General features: G+C 40.5%; 1 protein-coding gene across 4 annotated transcripts in view; it reads right to left on the bottom strand.

The window, feature by feature from the left end:
* The window catches only part of ABLIM3 (actin binding LIM protein family member 3), a 136,959-nt gene that overhangs the window by 73,164 nt on the left and 39,850 nt on the right, over positions 1-23,945 (bottom strand). For all 4 annotated transcript variants that reach the window (XR_011567742.1, XR_011567743.1, XR_011567744.1 and 1 more), the window contains 2 exons: positions 16,049-16,186; positions 960-1,143 (listed from right to left, as the gene is read on the bottom strand). Coding sequence is in view for 1 of the 4 variants with exons in the window: in XM_070793826.1 (XP_070649927.1) it covers positions 960-1,143; positions 16,049-16,186 (322 nt within the window). In the remaining 3 variants the exon portion in view is untranslated. The remainder of the gene's footprint in view (positions 1-959; positions 1,144-16,048; positions 16,187-23,945) is intronic.

Raw genomic sequence — 23,945 nt, 5'->3', positions numbered from 1 at the left:
TTGGTATCCAGTGGGTCTTTAAGGTACATTTGCTAAGTTAACAAGTGATGGGGATGCTTGGGGTAGGGAGGAGGCAGATGGTGAGCTTTCCATCACCTATCAAAGGTCTTGAGAATGGAGAGAGTAACATGGAAACATATACACTACCATATATAAAATAGATAGCCAATGGGAATTTGCTGTATGACTCAGTGAACTCAAACCAGGGCTCTGTAACAGCCTAGAGGGATGGGATGAGGTGGACGGTGGGAAGGAGGTTCAAGAGTGGGGCGGGGGGGACATAGGTATACCTATGGCTGATTCATGTTGATGTACGGCAGAAACCAACACAATATTGTAAAGTATTATCCTTCAATTAAAAATAAATTGTAAAGTCTTGAGGAGGTGGATGATGAACATTATGATAAAGAAAAGAATAATAAAATCAGACACAATTTGGTACCAGTCACTGAGCAGGTATCATCTCATTTATTTTCCTGAAAACCTAGTGAAGTTGGACTGGTTTTGGTGCCCATTTTACCAATGAAGCTGAGGCTTACAGAGGTGGGGTCACCTCCAGGGTTGTGGAGGAAGGCTATAAATAGACATCTCAGGACCACATGTGGCTGAGGATGTGAGAGCCTGAGCCAGACCTGTGGATTCCACACTGAGTATTGAGAGGCCATGGCACTCAGTGGTTCCTTTGGGGCCTTTTGATGGGAAAAAGGAGACTTGAGTGTAGGGGCTCAGATCTTTACTCTGCCTTCATCTTGGGACAAACTAGTGTTTTGTATTAGACCACATCTAACAGACAGGATTCAGCTGCTAAATGTTCAAAACCATTTGCTTGTCAAGTCCTCCCACCCCTGAGATTCTAGGAATGAAAGTGTTCACCTGGAGATCTGCCTGGGAAAGGCCATTTCTTCCCTTCCCCAGGGACCGAGGCAGGGGGCCCCAGCCCTCACTGGCCACCCACTTACTTGCACAAGCTGCACACGAAGCACTTGGGGTGGTAGGTGCGGCCCAGCGCGGAGATGACCTCGCCTGTGATGAAGTCCCGGCAGCTGTCGCAGCGGGTGCCGTAGAGCTGCTGGTAGTCCTGCGTGCAGATGTACTCCTGGTTCTTGAAGAAGAAGCCTGACTGGGCTAGGCCACAGCCACACACTTGAGGAAACAAGGGAGAAATAAAGGCAGGTGAGTCCAAGGAAGGGTCTGCGAGCAGGAGGCTCTTGCTGGGGATGAGGCTGGAGGCTGACTCAGTTACAAGCGACCAGAGAATGGTGACACATGGGAACTCACGGGCCTCTGGGGCCAGTGCTTCTTAAAGGATTGTCTGAAGATGACTTGCATCAGAATCACCTGGAAAACTTCTGGAGATGCAGCTGCTGGGGCCTGAATCAGACTCTCTGGGGTTGCAGAGCCTAGGCACCTGCATTTTTAGCACAACTCCCTGGCTGACCCTGATGCGCACTGACACCAGCCATGTTGTACAATCCTCTTAAGATATAGGCCATGTGGCTCACACAATGCAACACAGCTAGTGATACCATGATTTAATAAAAGAATTATTCAGTTAAAAATTACCTGGGCATTTCCTATGTGCACGAGTCTGTGCTAGATGAAGACAACTTAGAATGTCAATGGGATATATGATTTGAAGATTATAATCTGTCCGCATCATACTTTATAAAGTCTTTTGGGATATCCTGGTGGACAAGATGAAGTAACGTAGGACGGATAATAGAAGAGCACGTGGACATAATTATAGGTGTCTGAACAACTAAATCATGAGGGACCCCCTCCCCCAAAGGACTTAGAAATGTGGGGAACGAGATTTCCCTCTGAGAGTTATGAAATCAACACATAATGGGAAGAGCAGAAAGAGGCTAAGTTTCCTTCAAGATACCGAATGACTCTCAGGGCCACCAGAACTGCTGAGTATATTGATCCAGTTAAAACAAGGATGGGTCAGCCAGGAAAGGACCAGTCAGCAACAAAGGAAAGCAGCTGGAGAGCTCTTTCAAATCCCCCTCGTTCAGAGTTTGCATTCACCCTTGTCTGACAGTTTGACTTTCTACATAGGTTGCCTTTGGGAAGAAGCAGCTGGTCAGGGCAATGTGAACTGATACAACAGAGTTACAGCTCTTGTTTACGGTAATAAACAGGCACTTAGCTAAAATGTAGTTAGCCTGACTCAGCTTTATCAAGGACCTGGCCTGGACCGGGTGACATCACCCCAGTAAATACCCTCTCATTTTTAACAGGCAAAGTTGTTTTTCAAAAGCAGCTTGGTTAAAGGTAGGAGGGACTTCCAGGTGAATGTCAGAAGTATTTCACAAGTGTTTATTTACTCTGAAGGCCAGAGGTAGGATTAAAGGGCCAAGGTGAGCAAGCAGGGCAGCTTCGAAGTGAATTCACATTTCACAGCACCAGGGAAAACAGTCTAGGTCAGTGACAGACTCTACTCTGGAAGTCTGACGACCTGGTCTCTGGTCTTGTCACTGCCACTAACTCCCTGGGTGACAATGACCTTGGCTGGCTATAATCTGGGGCCTCTGTTCACTGCTATGCAAAAAGCAGAAACTGGACAAGAAATGACCTGAGATTTTCTTCTGATATTGACATCCTGTGAATCTAGAAGAAGGAGAGCTTTATTCAGGGCTGACTATGTGTCTAAACACTTAAAACTCTGTATGAGGTAGAGCTGGAGGCCCATAGAGACCAGCCCTCTGGGCTGGCGAGTGGAGGAGGTGGTGGTGGAGGTAGCAAGTGGGGCAGGGTCCATCTTTCATCAGCATTCATGAAAACTCATCACATCAAACAATGCCTGGTCTGGAGGGCAGGCAAGGCCAGAGAACAGGCTGTTCTCGAGTGTGCAGGTGGCAGATCGATTGATGGCTGTGGAATTAGTTAGGTCATGGCCTATGACATCCCTGGAAAGAGCTCCTGTTTTTCCCCTTCTTTTCTCTCCTTTGTGTCCCCTGCCAACTCTACTCCCAGAGCCACCTCTCCCAGTGGAGAAAACCAGGAGGCCATACAAAAACTCGGAACAATCAGTTCCTTCGTTTCCCCCAAGGAGCTGAAGGAGGAAGTTTTTGGTAGAAAGGATGTAAGAGTTGATAAGAATCCCAGGTTCCTGGAAATACAGTGGGGAACACGACGTGGAAGGTAGGCTGGACCAGCATGACAGATGTGTTTGAGCCTGAGCAGAGGTCTTCATTCAAATAACAAGAAAGGCCACAGGAAGGGTCTGCAGTATGGAAGTGACATGGAATTAATATATCCAGGGCAGTCATTATTTTGTGAATCAAAAAATAAAATCTTATAATTAAAAGAAAGATCATATGGTCTGACAATGGGACAGAATATGAGAACTCAGAACTGCTTCAAGAAAATAAAGAATGAAAGCTCACTATAAATATAATGCCTAGAAGAGGCTTTACACCCAGCCTTACTGTGTTTCAGTGGAAAATGTACTATTTTGAGGGTCACTGGATCTTCCTCCATATTTCTATTCTAGCACTCAGGTGCTGTGTGACTTTGAAAAAGTGACTTCACCTCTCTGGAGTTCAGCTGCCTCATTTGTAAAATGAGGGAGCTATGTGATAACTGAGGACACATCCAGGTCTAAGAGTCTAGGATTCTGTCATATAATTCTGTTGATTTTCAACTTTTCAAAAGAGACAGTTTTATGGACTTTCAGAGTCCTTTCAAAGCAGGTCCCCTGAGGGGGATTTCATTCATTATTTTAGACATTTAAATTGTGAAATATACATATAGAAAATGTAATAAATACACTACACTGTATACTGTACAGTGTAAACAAGAAACATAAAATACGCCCCCAGGTATCCATTAGTGAACTTATGAAACATTACCAGCACCTTGGAATCTTGTTCATCACGCTAAGAATGCCTCCTCTCCACACTCCTTTCCCGAATCATGAATTTATCAATCTCTTTGCTTTTCTTTCCAGTTTTACTACCTTTGCTGCTGCTGCTGCTAAGTCACTTCAGTCATGTCCGACTCCACAAACAATATATTGTTTAGTTTTGCCTGTTTTTGAATTTTATACAGATGGAATCATACTGCATTAACTATTCTGTGTAATTTACTGCTTCGTTCTCTCAGTGTTATGGTTTTGAAATTCATTCATGTCGATGCACCTAATTGTGGTTCTCTTGTTTTGCTGTGCTGTATTCAACTGTGTGACCACATCTGCTGCTACTGCTAAGTCGCTTCAGTCGTGTCTGATTCTGTGAGACTCCATAGACGGCAGCCCACCAGGCTCCCCCGTCCCTGGGATTCTCCAGGCAAGAACACTAGAGTGGGTTGCCATTTCCTTCTCCAATGCATGAAAGTGAGAAGTGAAAGTGAAGTCACTCAGTCATGTCTGACTCTTAGCGACCCCATGGACTGCAGCCCACCAGTCTCCTCCGTCCATGGGATTTTCCAGGCAAGAGTACTGGAGTGGGGTGCCATACCACAACTGATCTATTCCACCTGTCCTAGATGCAACTCCTTTACAAGTATCAGTACATGATTTACAGATCCTATCTTTCATTCTGTGTGTTTACTTTTTACATTCCTGATGATCTACTTTGAAGCAAAAGAATTTTAAATTTTGATGATGTTTAATTTATTTTTCCCCAGTTGCTTTCTTTGTTATCACGTCCAAGAAGGCTTTGCCTAAGAATGTCATGAATATTTGCTTCTATATTTTGACTCACTTTGAGTTGATTTTTGTGTGTGATGTGAAGAAGACTCCAATTTTACTTTTTTGTGTGCACATATGTTCAGTTTTCCTAGCATCATTTGTTGAAGACTATTCTTTCCCTACTGAATTATTTTGGTTGTCTTGATAATATTCAGCTGGCCATAAATATAAGACTGTGTTTTTAAAATTTAATTAATTAATTGATTTTTGGCTGTGCTAGGTCTTGCTTCTCTACTCTCGATGAGCAGGGTCTACTCTCTAGGTGCAGTGTGTAGGTCTCTCGCTGCAGTGGCTTCTCCCGTGGGGCACAGGCTCCAAGGCATGAGGGCTTCAGTAGTTGCAACACATGGGCTCTGGAGCATAGGCTATTATAGAGCACCACTGAACAACTGGGTCTAGAGTATGGGCCCAGTGGCTCCACGGCATGTGGGATCTTCCCAGATCAGGGATCGAACCCATTTCTCCTGCACTGGCAGACAGATTCTTTACCACTGAGCCACCAAGGAAGCCCAGGGCTTTATCTCTGCCTCTCATTTCTACTCTCTATGATCTCTATGTCTATTGTTGTATCACACTGTTGTGTTTATTGTAGCTTTGCAGTAAGCTTTTAAAGTGGGAATTTTGAGTCTTCCAACTTTGTTCTTCTTTTTAAAGATTATTTTGGTTTTTATATGTCTCTAATTTCACATACATTTTAGAATCAGTTTGACAATTTCTGCAAAGAAGTCAGTGGGGATGTTCATAGGGATTACATGTGCTATGAACTGAATAGTGTCCTCCCCCAGATTTGTATGTTGAAGCCCCAAGCCATAACGTGATGGTATTTAGATAGGTGGCCTTTAGGGGATAATTAGGTTTAGATGAGGCCATAGGATGGGACCTTCATTATGGGATTAGTGCCCTCATTGGAAGAGACACCAGCAAACTTGTTCATTCTCTTTCTCATTCTCATCTTCCCTCCTTCCCTCCCTCCCCTCCACCTCTTTACCTCCCTCTCAGAAAATGTGAGGACACAGTGAGAAGGTACCTGTCAGCAAGAGAGGAAGAGAACTTTCCATAACCTGACTATGCTGACACCGTGATCTTGGACTTGCAACCTCCAGAATTGTGAGAAAATACATTACTGCTGTTTATGTCACCCAATTCATTTTGTTATGGCAGCCTGAGCTGACTAAGATAGCACCAAGTTCGTAGACTGACCTGAGAATATCGCCATCAAAACAAGATTTCTGATCCATGAACATGGTATATTTTTTCACTTATTCTTTAATATTTTATAGCTTTCAAAGTATAAATTTTATGCCGTCATTAAATTTATTCTTATGCATTTTATTTGATGCTATTGTAAAGGGAATTGTTTTCTCAATTTTATTTTCAGATTGTTCATTCTAAGTATATAGAAATACAACTAATTCTGGTAAACTGATCTTGTAACTTGAAATCTGATCAACTTGTTCCTTCTAATAGTTTTTTAGTGCATTCCTTGGGATTTGTTATACACAAGATCATGCCATGGGCAAATAGAGGTATTCTTACTTCCTTTTCAATCTGGGTGTCTTTTATTTCATTTTCTTGCCTAACTGATCTACCATGAACTTGCAGTATAATGTTAAACAGAAGTGGTAAGAGCAGACTTTTTTTTAATTAATATTTTTGATCTCAAAGGGAGGCAGTCAATCAGTCTTTCACCATTAAGTATGATGTTAGCTGTCGGTTTGCCTTTGTTCTTGAAAGATAGTTTTATTGAATACATAAATTTTTAGGTACTTCTTTCAGTACATAAAAATATTATTTCACTGTTCTCAGATTTCCTTGTTGCTACTAAAACTTTAGCTGTCAGCTTATTTACCATTCATATGCAGATATCCTGGCTCTTCTCTCTGGCTACTTTTAAGATGGGTTTTTTTTGGCGGGGGGATGGGGAGGGGAGGTTGTTTTTGGTGATCTGCAGTTTCACTATGATGTGTGTAGGTAGATTTCTTTTATATTTTCCTACTGGGATTTATTAAGTTTCCTAGATTCAAGGATTTATGTCTTTCAACAGTTCTACATAATTCAAAGATGCTATCTCTTCAAATATTGTCCTCCTACTCATGTCCTCTATTATATCTCTGTAGAACTTTGATTAGATATATGTCAAACTCTCTCACTATACTCTCCATGTATAAACTTCTCTTTTATTTTTACCACTTTCTTGTATTTCTGGGCTGTCAATATATACTACTCTCTTTACTGAATCTTCAAGTTTATTGTCTTTTCAACAACATCAGATCTGCTATTTAATCCATACACTGAGTTTTAAATTTTAAATACTATACATGTTTATGTCTAAAAGTTATATTGTTTCTTTTTCAAATCTGCTGTTGTTATAACGTATTGTCTCTTGTTCATTGTTTTTGCTGGCTTCTCTTACTTGTTTAAATGTATTGAAAGTAGTTATTATACAATGTCAAAAAACTTCAATCTAAAGTCTCCAAGGTTTCCATTCTATTCTCCATCATTATGCTGGCTTTCTCTCATTATGATTGGTGCATTTTTTACTGGAGTTATTCATTATGATAATAATGTTATCTGTAGAAACTCTTTGAGGTCTAGAATAAACCTCACCTTTGCCAAGTGTGGGATCACTTTAAAATTCTGTTTCACTTTTAAAAATGTCAAATGTATAGCATGAAAATAGAATGTGAATCCATATAAAGAGTGGGTATGGTTAGACATTTTGTTACAAATTTCCCTGTCTTATACCCAGTGCCTAAGTTGGTACAGGAAAGTTTCAGTGCTGTTTCCTTTACTGGTTTACTTCTCATCCATCTATACATTGGGAGTAATCTTTAGTAGGAGGAAATTTAGTTTTACTCAGAGGTCTCCTGTTAGAATCCTATGTTGGTCAGGCTCTAGGCTTTGACTTTTATTCTCCATGATCCATGTAGCTGTCAAGGTAAAAGCTCAAGGTCTTCAAGATTTAGCATAAAACATGAGGATTAAATCTGGCATTGGCAGTCACACCAGAATTTCTGCTTTTATTTTATTTTTTTTCACCTCTGCAGATTCCTTCCTTTCATGTCAGCACAGTTGTGCACTTTAAAAGGGTTCTAAAAGAAATTCATAGAAATTTAGGGTTATTTAGGGTAACTAATCCTTATACCATTTACTGCTGGAAACAAAAATACTCTCCAAGTAAAGCTGACATTGAAAATATTCAGAAAAATGATAAATTTTTTGGTCTGAAAATCTCCCTTAAAAGATTTTCTATAATCTCCCTATGGTACACTGTCAAAACGGCCAAATTCTTCATTTCTCTGTATTCACATCATTGAAATCTCATGTTGCAGCTCCTCCTACAAACGTCAAAGTTTATTTTCCATGATCTTGAATCTGGGTTGGCCATTTGACTTGTTTTGGTCAGTTGGACATTAACAAGTATAACACAAGGTGAGGCGCAAAACGGTCTTGCTTACTAAAGCCTGCTCTTTTGTCACATTTAGAACTCAAAGACTACCATGCAAATGAGTCCAAGCCAGTCTGCTGGAGGACGAGAAGCCATATGGAGGTACTCAGGTCAACAGCCTGCCAACCACTGCCAGCTGACCCATCATATCATTACAATGAGGTGAGGAGAGATAAGCAGAGCCAAGTCAGATTGGAATAACTGCCCAGCCAACCCAGAGAAACATGAGCTAAATAAAAGATTGTTTTAAACTATTAAATTTTGGCTTAAGGCAAAAGAACAAACACAATCTCTTAAGAATATAACTGTAGATTCATAGTTCAAACCTCCTTATAACAATTTTATTGTTATTACTCTTTGTCCTGTCTCAGTTTCTGGGGATGTACAAATGGTCACACACCAAGATACTCTCTTAGGTCAACTAGTACTAAAGGGGTTTACCAATTCTCAATATAAAATACCAACCACACAGAACTTTGCCAAGATGGAGTAGAAGGACAAGAGCTCACCTTCTCATGAAAATACCAAGATCACAACTAACTGTTGAACAATTACCGAAAAAAAACCACTGGAACCTACCAAAAGAGATATCCTACATCCAAAGAAAAGAAGAAGCCACATCAAGATGGTAGGAGAGGAACTGCTGCTAAGTCGCTTCAGTCGTGTCTGACTCTGTGCGACCCCATAGATGGCAGCCCACCAGGCTCCCCCGTCCCTAGGATTTCTCCAGGCAAGAACACTGGAGTGGGTTGCCATTTCCTTCTCCAATGCAGGAAAGTGAAAAGTAAAAGTGAAGTCGCTCAGTCGTGTCCGACTCTTAGCGACCCCATGGACTGTAGCCTACCAGGCTCCTCCGTCCATGGGATTTTCCAGGCAAGAGTACTGGAGTGGGGTGCCATTGCCTTCTCCAAGGAGAGGATCAATCATGATCAAATCAAACCCCACAGCCCCTGGATGGGTGAATCACAAACTGCAAAACAATTACATCACAGAGTTTCTTTCACAGAAGTGAAAGTTCTGAGCCCCACATCAGGATCCCTAGCCTGGGGGTCTGGCATCAGGAGGAGGAGCTCCCAGAGCATCTTTTTTTTTTCTGAATCATCAGTTTAATTTCATGAACTGGTCACATGTGACACATTGCCAGACATCATTAAAATTTTTAGCAAATTACACTGAACCACTTTTTTCTAGATGATTATTTTTAAAAAATTTTAATTTTATATGTAGATAGAGTTAACATCTATCCTTCTGAAACTCTTCAATACACCACACTAACAAACTGGAGAATAAAAACTTTATGATTACCTCAGTAGCTGCAGAAAAATCTTTTGATAAAATTCAACACCCACTTATGATAAAAACTCTCCAGAAAGTGGGCATAGGGGTAACCTTCCTCAACACAATAAAGGCCACATATGACAAATGTAGTTGATATCATATTCAACATCGAAAAGCTGAAAGCATTTCCTCTAAGACCAGGAATAAGACAAGGATATCAACTCTAGTCACTTTGATTCAATACAGTTTTGGAAGTCCTAGCCATGGCAATCAGAGAAGAAAAAGAAATAAAAAGAATCCAGATTGGAAAATAAGAAATAAAACTGTCACTGTTTGCAGATGACATGATACTATACATCAGATCAGATCAGTCGCTCAGTTGTGTCCGACTCTTTGCGACCCCATGAATCGCAGCATGTCAGGCCTCCCTGTCCATCACCAACTCCTGGAGTTCACTCAGACTCACGTCCATCGAGTCAGTGATGCCATCCAGCCATTTCATCCTCTGTCATCCCCTTCTCCTCCTGCCCCCAATCCCTCCCAGCATCAGAGTCTTTTCCAATGAGTCAACTCTTCGCATGAGGTGGCCAAAGTACTGGAGTTTCAGCTTTAGCATCATTCCTTCCAAAGAAATCCCATTCTGATCTCCTTCAGAATGGACTGGTTGGATCTCCTTGCAGTCCAAGGGACTCTCAAGAGTCTTCTCCAACACCACAGTTCAAAACCATCAATTCTTCAGCGCTCAGCCTTCTTCACAGTCCAACTCTCATATCTATACATGACCACAGGAAAAACCATAGCCTTGACTAGATGAACCTTTGTTGGCAAAGTAATGTCTCTGCTTTTCAATATGCTATCTAGGTTGGTCATAACTTTCCTTCCAAGGAGTAAGCATCTTTTAATTTCATGGTTGCAGTCACCATCTGCAGTGATTTTGAAGCCCAGAAAAATAAAGTCTGACATTGTTTCCACTGTTTCTCCATCTATTTCCCATGAAGTGGTGGGACCAGATGCCATGATCTTCGTTTTCTGAATGTTGAGCTTTAAGCCAACTTTTTCACTCTCCACTTTCACTTTCATCAAGAGGCTTTTGAGTTCCTCTTCACAAAATCCTAAAGATGCTACCAGAAAGCTATCAATACTATAGCTCATCAGTGAATTTGGTCAAGTTTTAGGATACAAAATTAATATGCAGAAATATGCATTCCTATACATTAACAATGAAAGATCAGAAAGAGAAATTAAAGAAATAATCCCATTTACCATCACATCAAAAAGAATAAAATACCAAGAAATAAACCTAGCTCAGGGGACAAAAGAACTGCATTCTGAAAGCTGTAAGATACTGAGGGAAAAAATCAAAGACAACACAAACAGATGGAAATATATACCATATTCTTGGATAGGAAGAATCAGTATTGTCAAAATGACTATACTACCCAAGGAAATCTACAGATTCAAGGCAAATCCCTACTGAATTACCAATGATATTGTTCACAGAACTAGAAGAGAAAAATCTTAAAACTTGTATGGAGACACAAAAGACTCCTAATTGCCAAAGCAATCTTGAGAAAGAAAAATGGAACTGAAAGAATCAGGCTCTGTGACTTCAGACTACACTACAAAGTCACAGTCATCAAACCAGTATGGTACTGGCACAAAAATAGAAATACAGAGAAATGGAACAGGATAGAAAACCAGAAATAAACCCATGCAGCTATGGTCAATTAACTTATGACAAATTGACTACACAATATCAGAAAGACAATCTCTTCAACAAATGGTACAGTGAAAACTGGAAAGCTACATTAGAAAGTGAAATTAGATCATTCTTTAACACAATACACAAAAATAAGCTCAAAATGGATTACAGACTTAAACATGAGACTGGACATTATAAAACTTTTAGAGGAAAATATAGGCAGAACATTCTGAGATAAATCACAGCAATATCTTTTTCAATCCATCTCCCAGAATAATGGAAATAAAAACCAAAATAAACAAATAAAACCAAATAAACAAACGGAACCTACTTAAACTCAAAAGTTTTTGTAGAGCAAAGGATGATCACAAACAAAACAAAAAGACAACTCACAGATTGGGAGAAAATGTTTGCAACTGATGTGACTGACAAAGCATTAGCCTCTAAAATTTATAAACAGCTCATGATGCATAAGAGCATCAAAATAAACAACTCTATCAGAAAATGGGCAGAAGACCTAAATAGACATTTCTCCAAAGAAGACAAACAGATGGTCAAGAGGCACATGAAAAGATGTTCAACATGTCTAATTAGAGAAATGCAAATCAAAACTAGAATAAGATATCACCTCACACCAGTCAGAATGGCTATCATCATCAAAAAGAAAAATCCACAAACAATAAATGCTAGAGAGTGTGTGGAGAGAAAGGAGCCTTGCTACACTGTTGGTGGGAATCTAAATTGGGACAGTCATCATGGACAACAGTATGGAATTTTTTAGTTTTGTTTTTTCCTTACAGAAGTAAAAATAGAGCTACCAGATGACCCTGAAATCCTATTCCTGGGCATATATCCAGAGAAAAACATAATCCAAAAGGATACATGCACCCCAGTGTTCATTGCAGTGCTGTTTACAATAGCCAAGACATGGAAGCAACCTAAATGTCCATCAACAGAGGCATGTATTAAGAAGATCTGGTACATATATATAATGGAATATCACTTAACCATTAAAAAGAATGAAATAATGCCATTTATGGCAACATGGATGGACCTAGAGATCGTCATACTGAGTGAAGTGAGTCAGATAGAGAGGGAGAAATATTATATGACATCTCTTAAATGTGGAATCTAAAAAGAAATGATACAAATGAACTTACTTACAAAACAGGAAGAGAACCACAGACTTGGAAAACGGAACTTATAGCTGCCAGAGGGAGGGGTGGGGGAAGGGATAGTTGGAGAGTTTTGGATGGACATATGTACACTGTTTTGTTTAAAATGGATAGCTGACAAGGACCTACTGCTCAATGTTGTGTAGTGACCTAGATGGGAGGTGAGTTTGGGGAAGAATGGCTACATGTGTATATATGATTGGGTCCTTTCGCTATTCACTTGAAATTGTCACAGCATTATTTGTTAATGGACTATACCTGAATACAAAATAAAAGTTTTTTTTTTTTTTAATGCAAGAAAAAAGTATTGTCAAAATGACTATACTACCCAAGGTAATCTACAGATTCAATGCTGCTGCTGCTAAGTTGCTTCAGTCATGTCCGACTCTGTGCGACCCCACAGATGGCAGCCCACTAGGCTCCCCCGTCCCTGGGATTCTCCAGGCAAGAACACTGGAGTGGGTTGCCATTTCCTTCTCCAATGCACGTAAGTGAAAAGTGAAAGTGAAGTCGCTCAGTCGTGTCTGACTCTTTGCGACCCCATGGACTGCAGCCCACCAGGCTCCTCTGTCCATGGGATTTCCAGGCAAGAGTACTGGAATGGGGTGCCATTGCCTTCTCCGATGCAATCCCTATTAAATCACCAATGGAATTTTTCACAGAACTAGAACAAAAATATTTAAAATTTGTATGGAAACACAAAAGACACCAGATAGCCAAAGCAATCTTGAGAAAGAAAAATGGAGTTGGAGGAATCAGGCTCAGACTTCAGACTATACCATAAAGCTATAGTCATTGAAACAATATGGTGCTGGCACAAAAACAGAAATAAAGATCAGTAGAACAGGATAGAATGTCCAGAGATTAACCCATGTACCTATGGTCACCGAATCTAAGAAAAAGGAGGCAAAAATTTACAATGGATAAAAGATAGTCTCTTCAATAAATGTTGATTGGAAAACTGGACAGCTACATGTAAAAGAATGAAATTAGAATAGTCCCTAACACCATACACAAAAATAAACTCAAAATGGATTAAAGACCTAAATGTAATGTTGGATATTATAAAACTCTTAGAGGAAAACATAGGCAGAACACTTTCTGTCATAAATCACAGTAATATCTTTTTCAATCCACCTCCTAATGAAAATAAGAACAAAAATAAACAAATGGGACCTAATTAAACATAAAAGCTTTTGAGCAGCAAAGGAAGCCATAATCAAAATGAAAAGACAATCCTCAGAGTGTGAGAACATATTTGCAAATGAAGCAACAAATAAGTGATTAATCTCAAAAATACACAAACAGCTCATGTAGCCCAATATAAAAAAAAAATCAAATAAAAAAATGGGTGGAAGAGCTAAACAGACATTTCTCCAACAGCACTAATTATTACAGGAATGCAAATCTAAACTACAATGAGGTGTCACCTCATACTGGTTAGAATTGCCATTATCAAAAAATATACAAACGATAAATACTGGAGAGGGTGTGGAGAAAAGGGAACCCACTACTCTGTTGGTTGGAATGTAAATTAGTGTAGCCACTGTGGAAAACAGTATGGAGGTTTCTTTAAAAAATTAAAAAATAGAACTACCCTATGATCCAGCAATCCCAATCTTGGGCATATATCCAGAGGAAACTATAATTCAAAAAGATACATGTGCCCCAGTGTTCACTGCAGCACTATTTACAACAGCCAGGATGTGGAAGCAACCTAAATATCCATTAACAGAGGAAACAAAAAAGAAGATGTGGTAATATATACAATAGACTATTACTCAGCCATTAAAAAGAACCAAATAATGCCATTTGCAGCAACATGGATGGACCTGGAGATTATTATACTAAGTGAAATAAGTCAGGCAGAGAAAGACAAATATCATATAGTATCACTTCCACACAGAATCTAAAAAAATAATATAAATGCACTTTTTTATAAAACTGAAACAGACTCACAACCTTAGAAAACAAACTTATGGTTACCAAAGGGGAAAGGTTGGGGGGGGTGGGGGATAAATTTGGAATTGACATATACACACTATTTTGAGTTTGGAATTGACACATGCACACTACTATATTTAAAATAGATAACCAACAAGGACCTGCTGTATATCACAGGGAACTCTACCCTATATTCTATTATAATCTAAATTCTAAATGGGAAAAGGCTTTGAAAAATAAGATATATATATATATATATATATATATATATATATATATATATATGCACATATATAACCGAAGTACTTTGCTTACACTTGAAACTAACAAAACATTGTAAATCAACTATACTCCAATACAAAATAAAAATTAAAAAAGGAAACCACATAATTAAAATATATTCCATATAAGCTTCCATAGATAAATTAGGGAATATGTATATGAAATTTATTTGCTCAGTGAAGAGTCCAGTTAGATCCTGGGGAAAGAAATCTGGGACTTTACTTGATGGCAGAGGAAGTCAATCTCAGATGCATGAGGCTGAGGTTAGTAGTACGCACTAAAATGAAAAGATCTGGCGGTTTCAACTGACCTTAAATTCAATATATATCAGTGGTTCCTCAGGAAGTTAATTTAGTATCAGTCACATTAAATAAATGTAGTCCTTGCTGTATTTGGCAGACCTTGAGAAATGTGGTCTGTTACGAGCATTATGCTTTAGGAATGATAGTGACAAACTGGAAAGAATCAGGGAGGAAGACTCTAGGATGATTACACAAGTTGGAATCAATTCAGATGAAGCCCAGTTTCAGGACCTACAATATAATCGGCTGTGGGAGAGGCTTGACTGCAAGCATGTGTAGGGCAGCCATGGGGAAAAGCAATCACAAAGAGCTCATAAAACCCCATGAGGACAAATCTAAAATCAGCAGTGGAAGTTACGACTTAGAGGTCAAACATGCCCTAAACCCAAAGGCCAGTCCAATATCAGAATGGCTTCTCTGTGGAACAAGAAGCCTGGAAGGAAAGTTCAAAAAGTGGAGGCTGGAGCGGCATTAGTCAGGGACATGTGGGAGGGAGGGTGGCCTGCTTTGAGAGGGCCCACAAGGCTCCTTCAGCCCAGTTCCTCTTTTCCTGCCACTAGTGAGCCTTCTTTGGGAATGCTTAGCTTGCTTGAGCAAAGGTTTAATGAATTATCCACGGGTAAGCTGTCAAAATTAGAGGTTACCCAGCATCTTGCCTGGAGAATCCCAGGGACGGGGGAGCCTGGTGGGCTGCTGTCTATGGGGTCACACAGAGTCAGACACGACTGAAGCGACTTAGCAGCAGCAGCAGCATCTGTCTGCTCCCAAATTACAAACCTTACTGAAGATGTATCTTCTCCCTTGTTAAACCTCACCTCTGAGGACTCTCACCCTTATCTCAGAGCCATGCCAAATTTTAGCCATGACAGTTTTGCCCTTTCATTGGCTCTCAAATTGATTTATAGGCACAAACCAGGAGTCTTCTCACATGTGTAAAGTAAGCTTGCAGGATTGCCATTTTCCTTCTGGGTCAGCACTTCCACTCCAGGATCTCCAGGCTCCCTCTCCCACCCTGTATCCCACATCCCTTACTCTACCCTCTCATCTCATGCCACACTGCTGAAGAGAGAATTCTTATAGCCAGCTCAAGGAAGGTCTTTTTAGGCCTCTGTAGGTATCTTAACTGCCTATGTTTGTTTGTTCTGCCTGCCCTGTGGCATGTCCTGGGGTGAGAGTACGGCCAGGAATCTGAGAAGGGAGTTGGGAGACTGGGCCTCCTACCTTGACAGGTGAAGCATCTGATGTGGAAGTGGTTATTGTGGACACGAACCACCTCCCCTTTGCAGGTGTCTCCACATCGGTAGCACTGGATGACATTGGAGCTGCCCCGGGGACTGTAAGGATTCTGCTGATATGGAACTGTAGAAAGAAACAAAGAGATCACCATCCAGAAGGCTCTTTTCCTTTAAAAAGTCTGCCATAACACACGATTATAATATTAACTGGCAGAAAAAGCAGAAAGGGTGAGCATGATTAGCAAAGTACCTTTAATACATCATTAGGCTGAGTATGCCAAGCTAAGAGATCTTTAAAAGGTGAGTGGCATTAAGACAAGAGTTTATAAATCTACTTAAGCAGGCAGAGACTTCTGAGTGAACATAACCTTTTCTTGTAATAATAGAGCCCAAATTCACAAATGAAAAATAAAAGACGAAGTAGAGTATTGCAAGATAAATGGTCCAGAAATACCATTTCTTGGGAGATCTCTGGATTAATACCAAGCTCCAAAGGGAATTTAGGTCTTGCCATTGACTCATGGGTCTTGAGGAAAGGGGTGGCTGACTGCCTCCAACTAGTCTTTCTGTTGAGCAAGTTCCAGCTCTTCTCTGCCTCTTAGTTTACACATCTATGAAATGAGGATGCTCAATAGCGGCTGACTTTCTGAAAAAAAACGGCACTCAAGTTGGAAGGAGGTTGATGACGTGACTTACCTTACAACTTCCTTTGAATAGCACTTTCCATAACATTGAGAACATTGTCAAATGTGTGTAGTTGGGGGAAAGAGCTGGTGGAGACTATAAAGGGGCTGAAGTCACTGGGATGGCAGTGCTATGGTCAGCATTTGACAATACTGTAGACCTGCACTTGCCTTTTGAGGCTACTGATCTCTTGCTTAGACTTTCTCATAGCTCCTTTTCTAGATTTTCTTTCCCTGGAATATACTTTGCATGACCATTCTATAAACTGGTCATCTAGTATTTAATAATGGTAGGAGCCTGTCTAGAACACAAGTTTCAGGGTCAGAAGGGATATTGATAGCTGTCTGGTCCAACCTCTATATATAAACTGTTGAGACAACTTTAGGAGTGAGGAGCCCAATCTTCTCTTTTGGAGGAAGCCCCTAGGGGTCCTGGGGAAAGAATCACTCAACTCCTCAATTCTTACTCAAGGCTGAAGTAATTGTCCACAAATTTATGCTCATATCCTATTAGGAGAAGGCCCACTCTTGTCCTAATTTTAAGGATGACCACTTCATTGGAGGGGAGGGGAATTGGTGTCTGTCATTTAGACGTGTAGACTTTCTGGCTAAACTCTGAATAAGCATAAGTTAAAACTGTACTCAAAGAAATTTTTAACTGCCAAGGAACCTAAAGAACACCTAGATCAAGGGTTCTTGACCTTGTGTGGTAACTGTTATGTCTGTTTATTGAAATTTGAGTCTTTTATTCTTGGCACATGGAGGACTACACAGTGTCTTGCTTGACAATGAAACGTGAATGAAAATTGTGTGTCACTTCCAACTGGAAGCCCTGGGAGCCAGTATGGGATCTGCCGTATTGCCTTTCCCATAGCCCAGCGACCAGCGATATCCCAGATGGTGTGCAGGGTGCAGCAGCTTGGATTCCTGATGGGGAAGTCCTGGAGCAGAGCTCTAAGCTAACCCAGGATGAACGTCGATCGTGAGCAAGGAGGAATTTTTGTTGTCATAGCCTCTAAGGCTTTTTTTTTTTTAACTGCAGCAAACCCTGATACACCTGATATCTAATATTTCTAATGAAACATAAAATTTTGTGTTATACACATTATACTATAGTTTTCTTCAGATTCTCAAAGATGATCTCCACAACTGATCTCATGTTCCTTACACTTTTTGAAGACAAGGAACAGAAATGCCGGACTTTCAATTACCTCCCACATCTTGAACCATAAGTGCACTGAAGGGCAAAAAGCTGGTGGATTATCCCTGAAACTGCTAATACTGACAACTTTTATCTGAGGTGGGAGAATAATAAAAAAAACTTCTTTTTTTTTATCTGAGGTGGGAGAATAAAGAAAAAAACTTCTTTTTCTCAAGAAGTTTATGCCCTTTATTTAAAGTTTCTTTTTCCTGTCTTAAATTTAAGACAAAAGTTAAACAAGTTAGCTAGTTAACTAAATCATTAATTAACTCAGAAAATGAGTTAATACATGTAAAGCATTTAAAAAGTTCATGAAATATTCCACAAATATATTACAGGGCTCCACTGGTATCTTGACCATCATATCCTCCCCAGAGCTCAGAGCAATCCTTTCCCACTCCCATAAGGTCCACAAACATTCTCCTTGGTCTTATTATTATTATTATTATTTTTGCTTCTTTTTCTAATTCCTGCTCAGTGTCCCCTGAAAAATATTTCATTCTCCCATCTCCCCCAAATTTTTGAGAAAAATATAGATTCTGTTTATATAAGCAATGTAATGATCTACTATTGCTGAGGGAAATAAAACTGTAGGTCTGAAAATAAAATAAGAAAAAATAGTATAATCACCACCATCAATGATGAAAGCTCTTGAAAGGATCCAAAAGTCCCTCCAGAATCACTACACAAATTTCATCTACCTCTTCTCTGTTTTTAAAAATTTTTAATCTATTTTTTTTCATAGTCAAAAAAGAGTCCAAAATGTAGTACTTGGGTGCAATCTCAAAAATGACACAATGATCTAGGTTTGTTTCCAAGGCAAACCATTCAATATTACAGTAATCCAAATCTATGCCCCAACCACTAATGCTGGAGAAAATGAACTTCAACGGTTTTATGAAGACCTACAAGACCTTCTAGAACTAACACCAAAAAAGATGTCCTTTTCATCGTCAGTTCAGTTTAGTTGCTCAGTCGTGTCTGACTCTTTGTGACCCCATGGACTGAAGCACGCCAGGCTTCCCTGTCCTTCACCAACTCCTGGAGCCTACTCAAACTTGTGTCCATTGACTTGGTGATGCCATCCAACCATCTCATCCTCTGTCATCCCCTTCTCCTCTTGCCTTCAATCTTTCCCAGCATCAGGGTCTTTTCCAATGAGTTGGTTCTTCGCATCGGGTGGCCCAAGTATTGGAGTTTCAGCTTTAGCATCAGTCCTTCCAATGAATACTCAGGACTGATTTCCTTTAGGATGGACTGGTTGGATCTCCTTGCAGTCCAAGGGACTCTCAAGAGTCTTCTCCAACACCACAGTTCAGAAGCATCAGTTTTTCAGCACTCAGCCTTTCTTATGGTCCAGCCCTCACATCCATACATGACTACTGGAAAAACCATAGCTTTGAGTAGATGGATCTTTGTTGGCAAAGTAATGTCTCTGTTTTTTAATAGGCTGTCTAGGTTGGTCATAGCTTTTCTTCCAAGGAGCAAGCATCTTTTAATTTCATGGCTGCAGTCACCATTTGCAGTGATTTTGGAGCCCCCCAAAATAAAATCTCTCACTATTTCCATTGTTTTCCCATCTATTTGCCATGAAGTGATGGGACTGGATGCCATGATCTTTTCATCATAGGTGACTGGAATGAAAAAGTAGGTAGTTCAGAGTTAAGCTGGAGTAATAGGCAAGTTTGACCTTGGAGTACAAAATGAAGCAGGGCAAAGGCTAACAGAGTTTTGCCAAGAGAATGCACCAGTTATAGCAAACACCCTTTTCAACAACACAAGAGATAACTCTACATATGGACATCACCAGATGGTCAATACCGAAATCAGATTGATTATATTCTTTGTAACAGAAGATGGAGAAGCTCTATATAGTCAGCAAAAACAAGACTGGAAGCTGACTGTGACTCAAATCATGAGCTCCTTATTGCAAAATTCAGACTTAAATTAAGGAAAGTAGGGAAAACCACCAGGCCATTCAGGTATGAGCTAAATCAAACCTATGATTGTACAGTGAAAGTGACAAATAGATTCAAGGGATTAGATCTGATAGAGTGCCTGAAGAACTATGGACGGAGGTTAGTGACACTGTACAGGAGACAGGGATCAAGACCATCCCCAAGAAAAAGAAATGCAAAAAGGCAAAATGGTTGTCTGAGAAGGCCTTACAAATAGCTGAGAAAAGAAGTGAAAGGCAAAGGAGAAAAGGAAGGATATACACATCTGAATGCAGAGTTCCAAAGAATACCAAGCAGAGATAAGAAAATCTTCTTAAGAGAGCAATGGAAAGAAATAGAGGAAAACAATAGAAAGGGAAAGACTAGCAATCTCATCAAGAAAATTAGAGATACCAAGGGAACATTTCATGGAAAGATGGGCACAATAAAGGACAGAAATGGTATGGACCTAACAGAAGCAGAAGATATTAAGAAGAGGTGGTAAGAATACCAGAACTGTACAAAAAAGGTCTTAATGACTCAGATAACCACGATGGTGTGATTACTCACATAGAGCCAGACATCCTGGAGTGTGAAGTCATGTGAGCCTTAGGAAGCATCACTACAAACAAAGCTAGTGGAGGTGATGGAATACCAGCTGAGCTATTTCAAATCCTAAAAGATGATGCTGTTGAAGTGCTACACTCAACATGCCAGCAAATTTGGAAAACTCAGCCATTACCACAGGACTGGAAAAGGTCAGTTTTCATTCCAGTCCCAAAGAAGCAATGCCAAAGAATGTTCAGACTACCACACAATTCTGCTCATTCCACATGATAGCAAGGTAATGCTCAATATCCTTCAAGCTAGGCTTCAACAGTATGTGAACTGAGAATTTCCAGATGTACTAGGTGGATTTAGAGAAGGCAGAGGAATCAGAAATCAAATTGTAAACATCTGTTGGATCATAGAAAAAGCAAGGGAATTTCAGAAAAACATCTACTTCTGTTTCATTGACTAAGCTAAAGCCTTTCTGTGGATCACAACAAACTGTGGAAAATTCTTCGTGAGATGGGAATACCACTTTACCTACCTCCTGAGAAACCTGTATGTAAGTCAGGAAGCAACACTTAGAACTGGACATGGAACAATGGACTTGTTCAAATTGGGAAAGGAGTATGTCAAGGCTGCATACTGTCACCCTGCTTATTTAACTCATATGCAGAGTACATCATGAGAAATGCCGGGCTGGATGAAGCACAACCTGGAATCAAGACTGCAGAAGAAATAACCTCAGACATGCAGATGACACCACCCTTACAGCAGAAAGTGAAGAGGAACTAAAGAGCCTCCTGATGAAGGTGAAAGAGGACAGTGAAAAAACTGGTTTAAATCGCAACATTCAAAAAACGAAGATCATGACATCTGCTCCCAGCACTTCGTGGCTAATAGATGGGGAAAGAATGGAAAGAGTGACAGACTTTATTTTCTTGGGCTCCAAATCACTTTGGACAGTGACTGAAGCTATGAAATTAAAAGATGCTTGCTCCTTGGAAGAAAAGCTACAATGAACCTAGACAATGTTTTAAAAAGCAGAGACAAAGGTCTGTCTAGTCAAAGCTATGGTTTTTCAAGTAGTCATGTTTGGATGTGAGAGTTGAACCATAAAGAAAGCTGAGTGCCAAAAAATTGATGCTTTCAAACTGTGGTGTTGGAGAAGACTCTTCAGGGTCCCTTGAACTGCATGGAGATGAAGCCAGTCAATCCTAAAGGAAATCAACCCCGAATATTCATTGGAAGGACTGATGCTGAAGCTCCAATACTTTGGCCACCAGATATGAAGAGCTGACTCATTGGAAAAGATGCTGATGCTGGGAAAGATTGAAGGCAGGAGAAGAGGGCAACAGAGGATGAGATGGTGGATGGCATCATCGATTCTATGTATATGAGTTTGAGCAAACTCTGGGAGATAGTGAAGGACAGGGAAGCCTGGTGTACTATGGTCCATGGATTTGCAAAGAGCTCAATATGCCAGCAAATTTGGAAAACTCAGCAGTGGCCACAGGACTGGAAAAGGTCAGTTTTCATTCCAATACCAAAGAAAGGCAATGCCAAAGAATGCTCAAACTACCGCACAATTGCACTCATCTCACACGCTAGTAAAGTAATGCTCAAAATTCTCCAAGCCAGGCTTCAGCAATATGTGAACCTTTCCTGAGGTTCAAGCTGGTTTTAGAAAAGGCAGAGGAACCAGAGATCAAATTGCCAACATCCGCTGGATCATGGAAAAAGGAAGAGAGTTCCAGAAAAACATCTATTTCTGCTTTATTGACTATGCCAAAGCCTTTGACTATGTGGATCACAATAAACTGGAAAATTCTGAAAGAGATGGGAATACCAGACCTCTTAACCTGCCTCTTGAGAAATCTGTATGCAGGTCAGGAAGCAACAGTTAGAACTGGACATGGAACAACAGACTGGTTCCAAATAGGAAAAGGAGTACGTCAAGGCTGTATATTGTCACCCTGCTTATTTAACTTGTATGCAGAGTACATCATGAGCAACGCTGGGCTGGAAGAAACACAAGCTGGAATCAAGATTGCTGGGAGAAATATCAATAACCTCAGATATGCAGATGACACCACCCTTATGGCAGAAAGTGAAGAGGAACTCAAAAGCCTCTTGATGAAAGTGAAAGAGGAGAGTGAAAAAGTTGGCTTAAAGCTCAACATTCAGAAAACAAAGATCATTGCATCTGGTCCCATCACTTCATGGCAAATAGATGGGGAAACAGTGGAAACAGTGTCAGACTTTATTTTTTGGGGCTCCAAAATCACTGCAGATGGTGACTGCATTCATGAAATTAAAAGACGCTTACTCCTTGGAAGGAAAGTTATGATCAACCTAGACAGCATATGAAAAGCAGAGACATTACTTTGCCAACAAAGGTCTGTCTAGTCAAGGCTATGGTTTTTCCTGTGGTCATGTATGGATGTGAGAGTTGGACTGTAAAGAAGGCTGAGCGCCGAAGAATTAATGCTTTTGAACTGTGGTGTTGGAGAAGACTCTGGAGAGTCCCTTGGACCGCAAGGAGATCCAACCAGTCCATTCTGAAGGAGATCAGCCCTGGGATTTCTTTGGAGGGAATGATGCTGAAGCTGAAACTCCAGTACTTTGGCCACCTCATGCGAAGAGTCAACTCACTGGAAAAGACTCTGATGCTGGGAGGGATTGGGGGCAGGAGGAGAAGGGGACGCCAGAGGATGAGATGGCTGGATGGCATCACTGACTCGATGGACGTGAGTCTGAGTGAACTCCGGGAGTTGGTGATGGACAGGGAGGCCTGGCGTGCTGCAATTCATGGGGTCGCAAAGAGTCGGACAGGACTGAGTAACTGAACTGAACTGGACACAACTAAGTGACTGAACAACAACATTTATTTATTATTTTTGGTCTTTTGGCCACACTGAGCAGCATGCAGGATGATTCCTGGACCAGGATTGAACCTGGGCCTCCACAGTAAAAGCACTGAATCCTAACCATCTGGCCACCAGGGAATTCTCTCATCTACCTCTTCTAATTGATCTCAACGTATTTCTCAAGAACCAGATTACAAGATCAATTAATTTTTTGTGATTTGATTTTCTAGGAAGATTGTTTAGTGATCCTGGTTTTCAGTCAAAACTCAATCTTTGAACGATTCAGATAAAAGCCATAAAATCAGAGAGGTGATGGATTGGGAAAACAGACCTTTGGGGGCAGAGTAGCCTTGGGCTCCCTGCCCTAACTCTACTGCTTCGTTCAGCATGAGGGTGCTGTTTCAGTGATCCTGACTATGACTGGAGTCCACAAATGTCTGATGTTTATAAATAGTCCCATAAACAGAAATGCATGCATTCACAGTCAAATAAATAAATTAAAAAAAAAAATGGGACATCCCTGGTGGTCCAATGGCTGACTCCGAGCTCCCAATTCAGTGGGCCCAGGTTTGATCTCTGGTCAGGGAACTAGACCCCACATGCCATAACTAAGAGTTCGCATGCTGCAACTAAAGATCCCGCG

This window comes from Bos indicus, chromosome 7, assembly GCF_029378745.1.
Source record: "Bos indicus isolate NIAB-ARS_2022 breed Sahiwal x Tharparkar chromosome 7, NIAB-ARS_B.indTharparkar_mat_pri_1.0, whole genome shotgun sequence".
Classification (NCBI taxonomy): Eukaryota; Metazoa; Chordata; class Mammalia; order Artiodactyla; family Bovidae; genus Bos; species Bos indicus.
The sequence above is the reverse complement of the archived record's forward strand: the minus strand, read 5'-3'. Positions and strand labels throughout refer to the sequence as shown.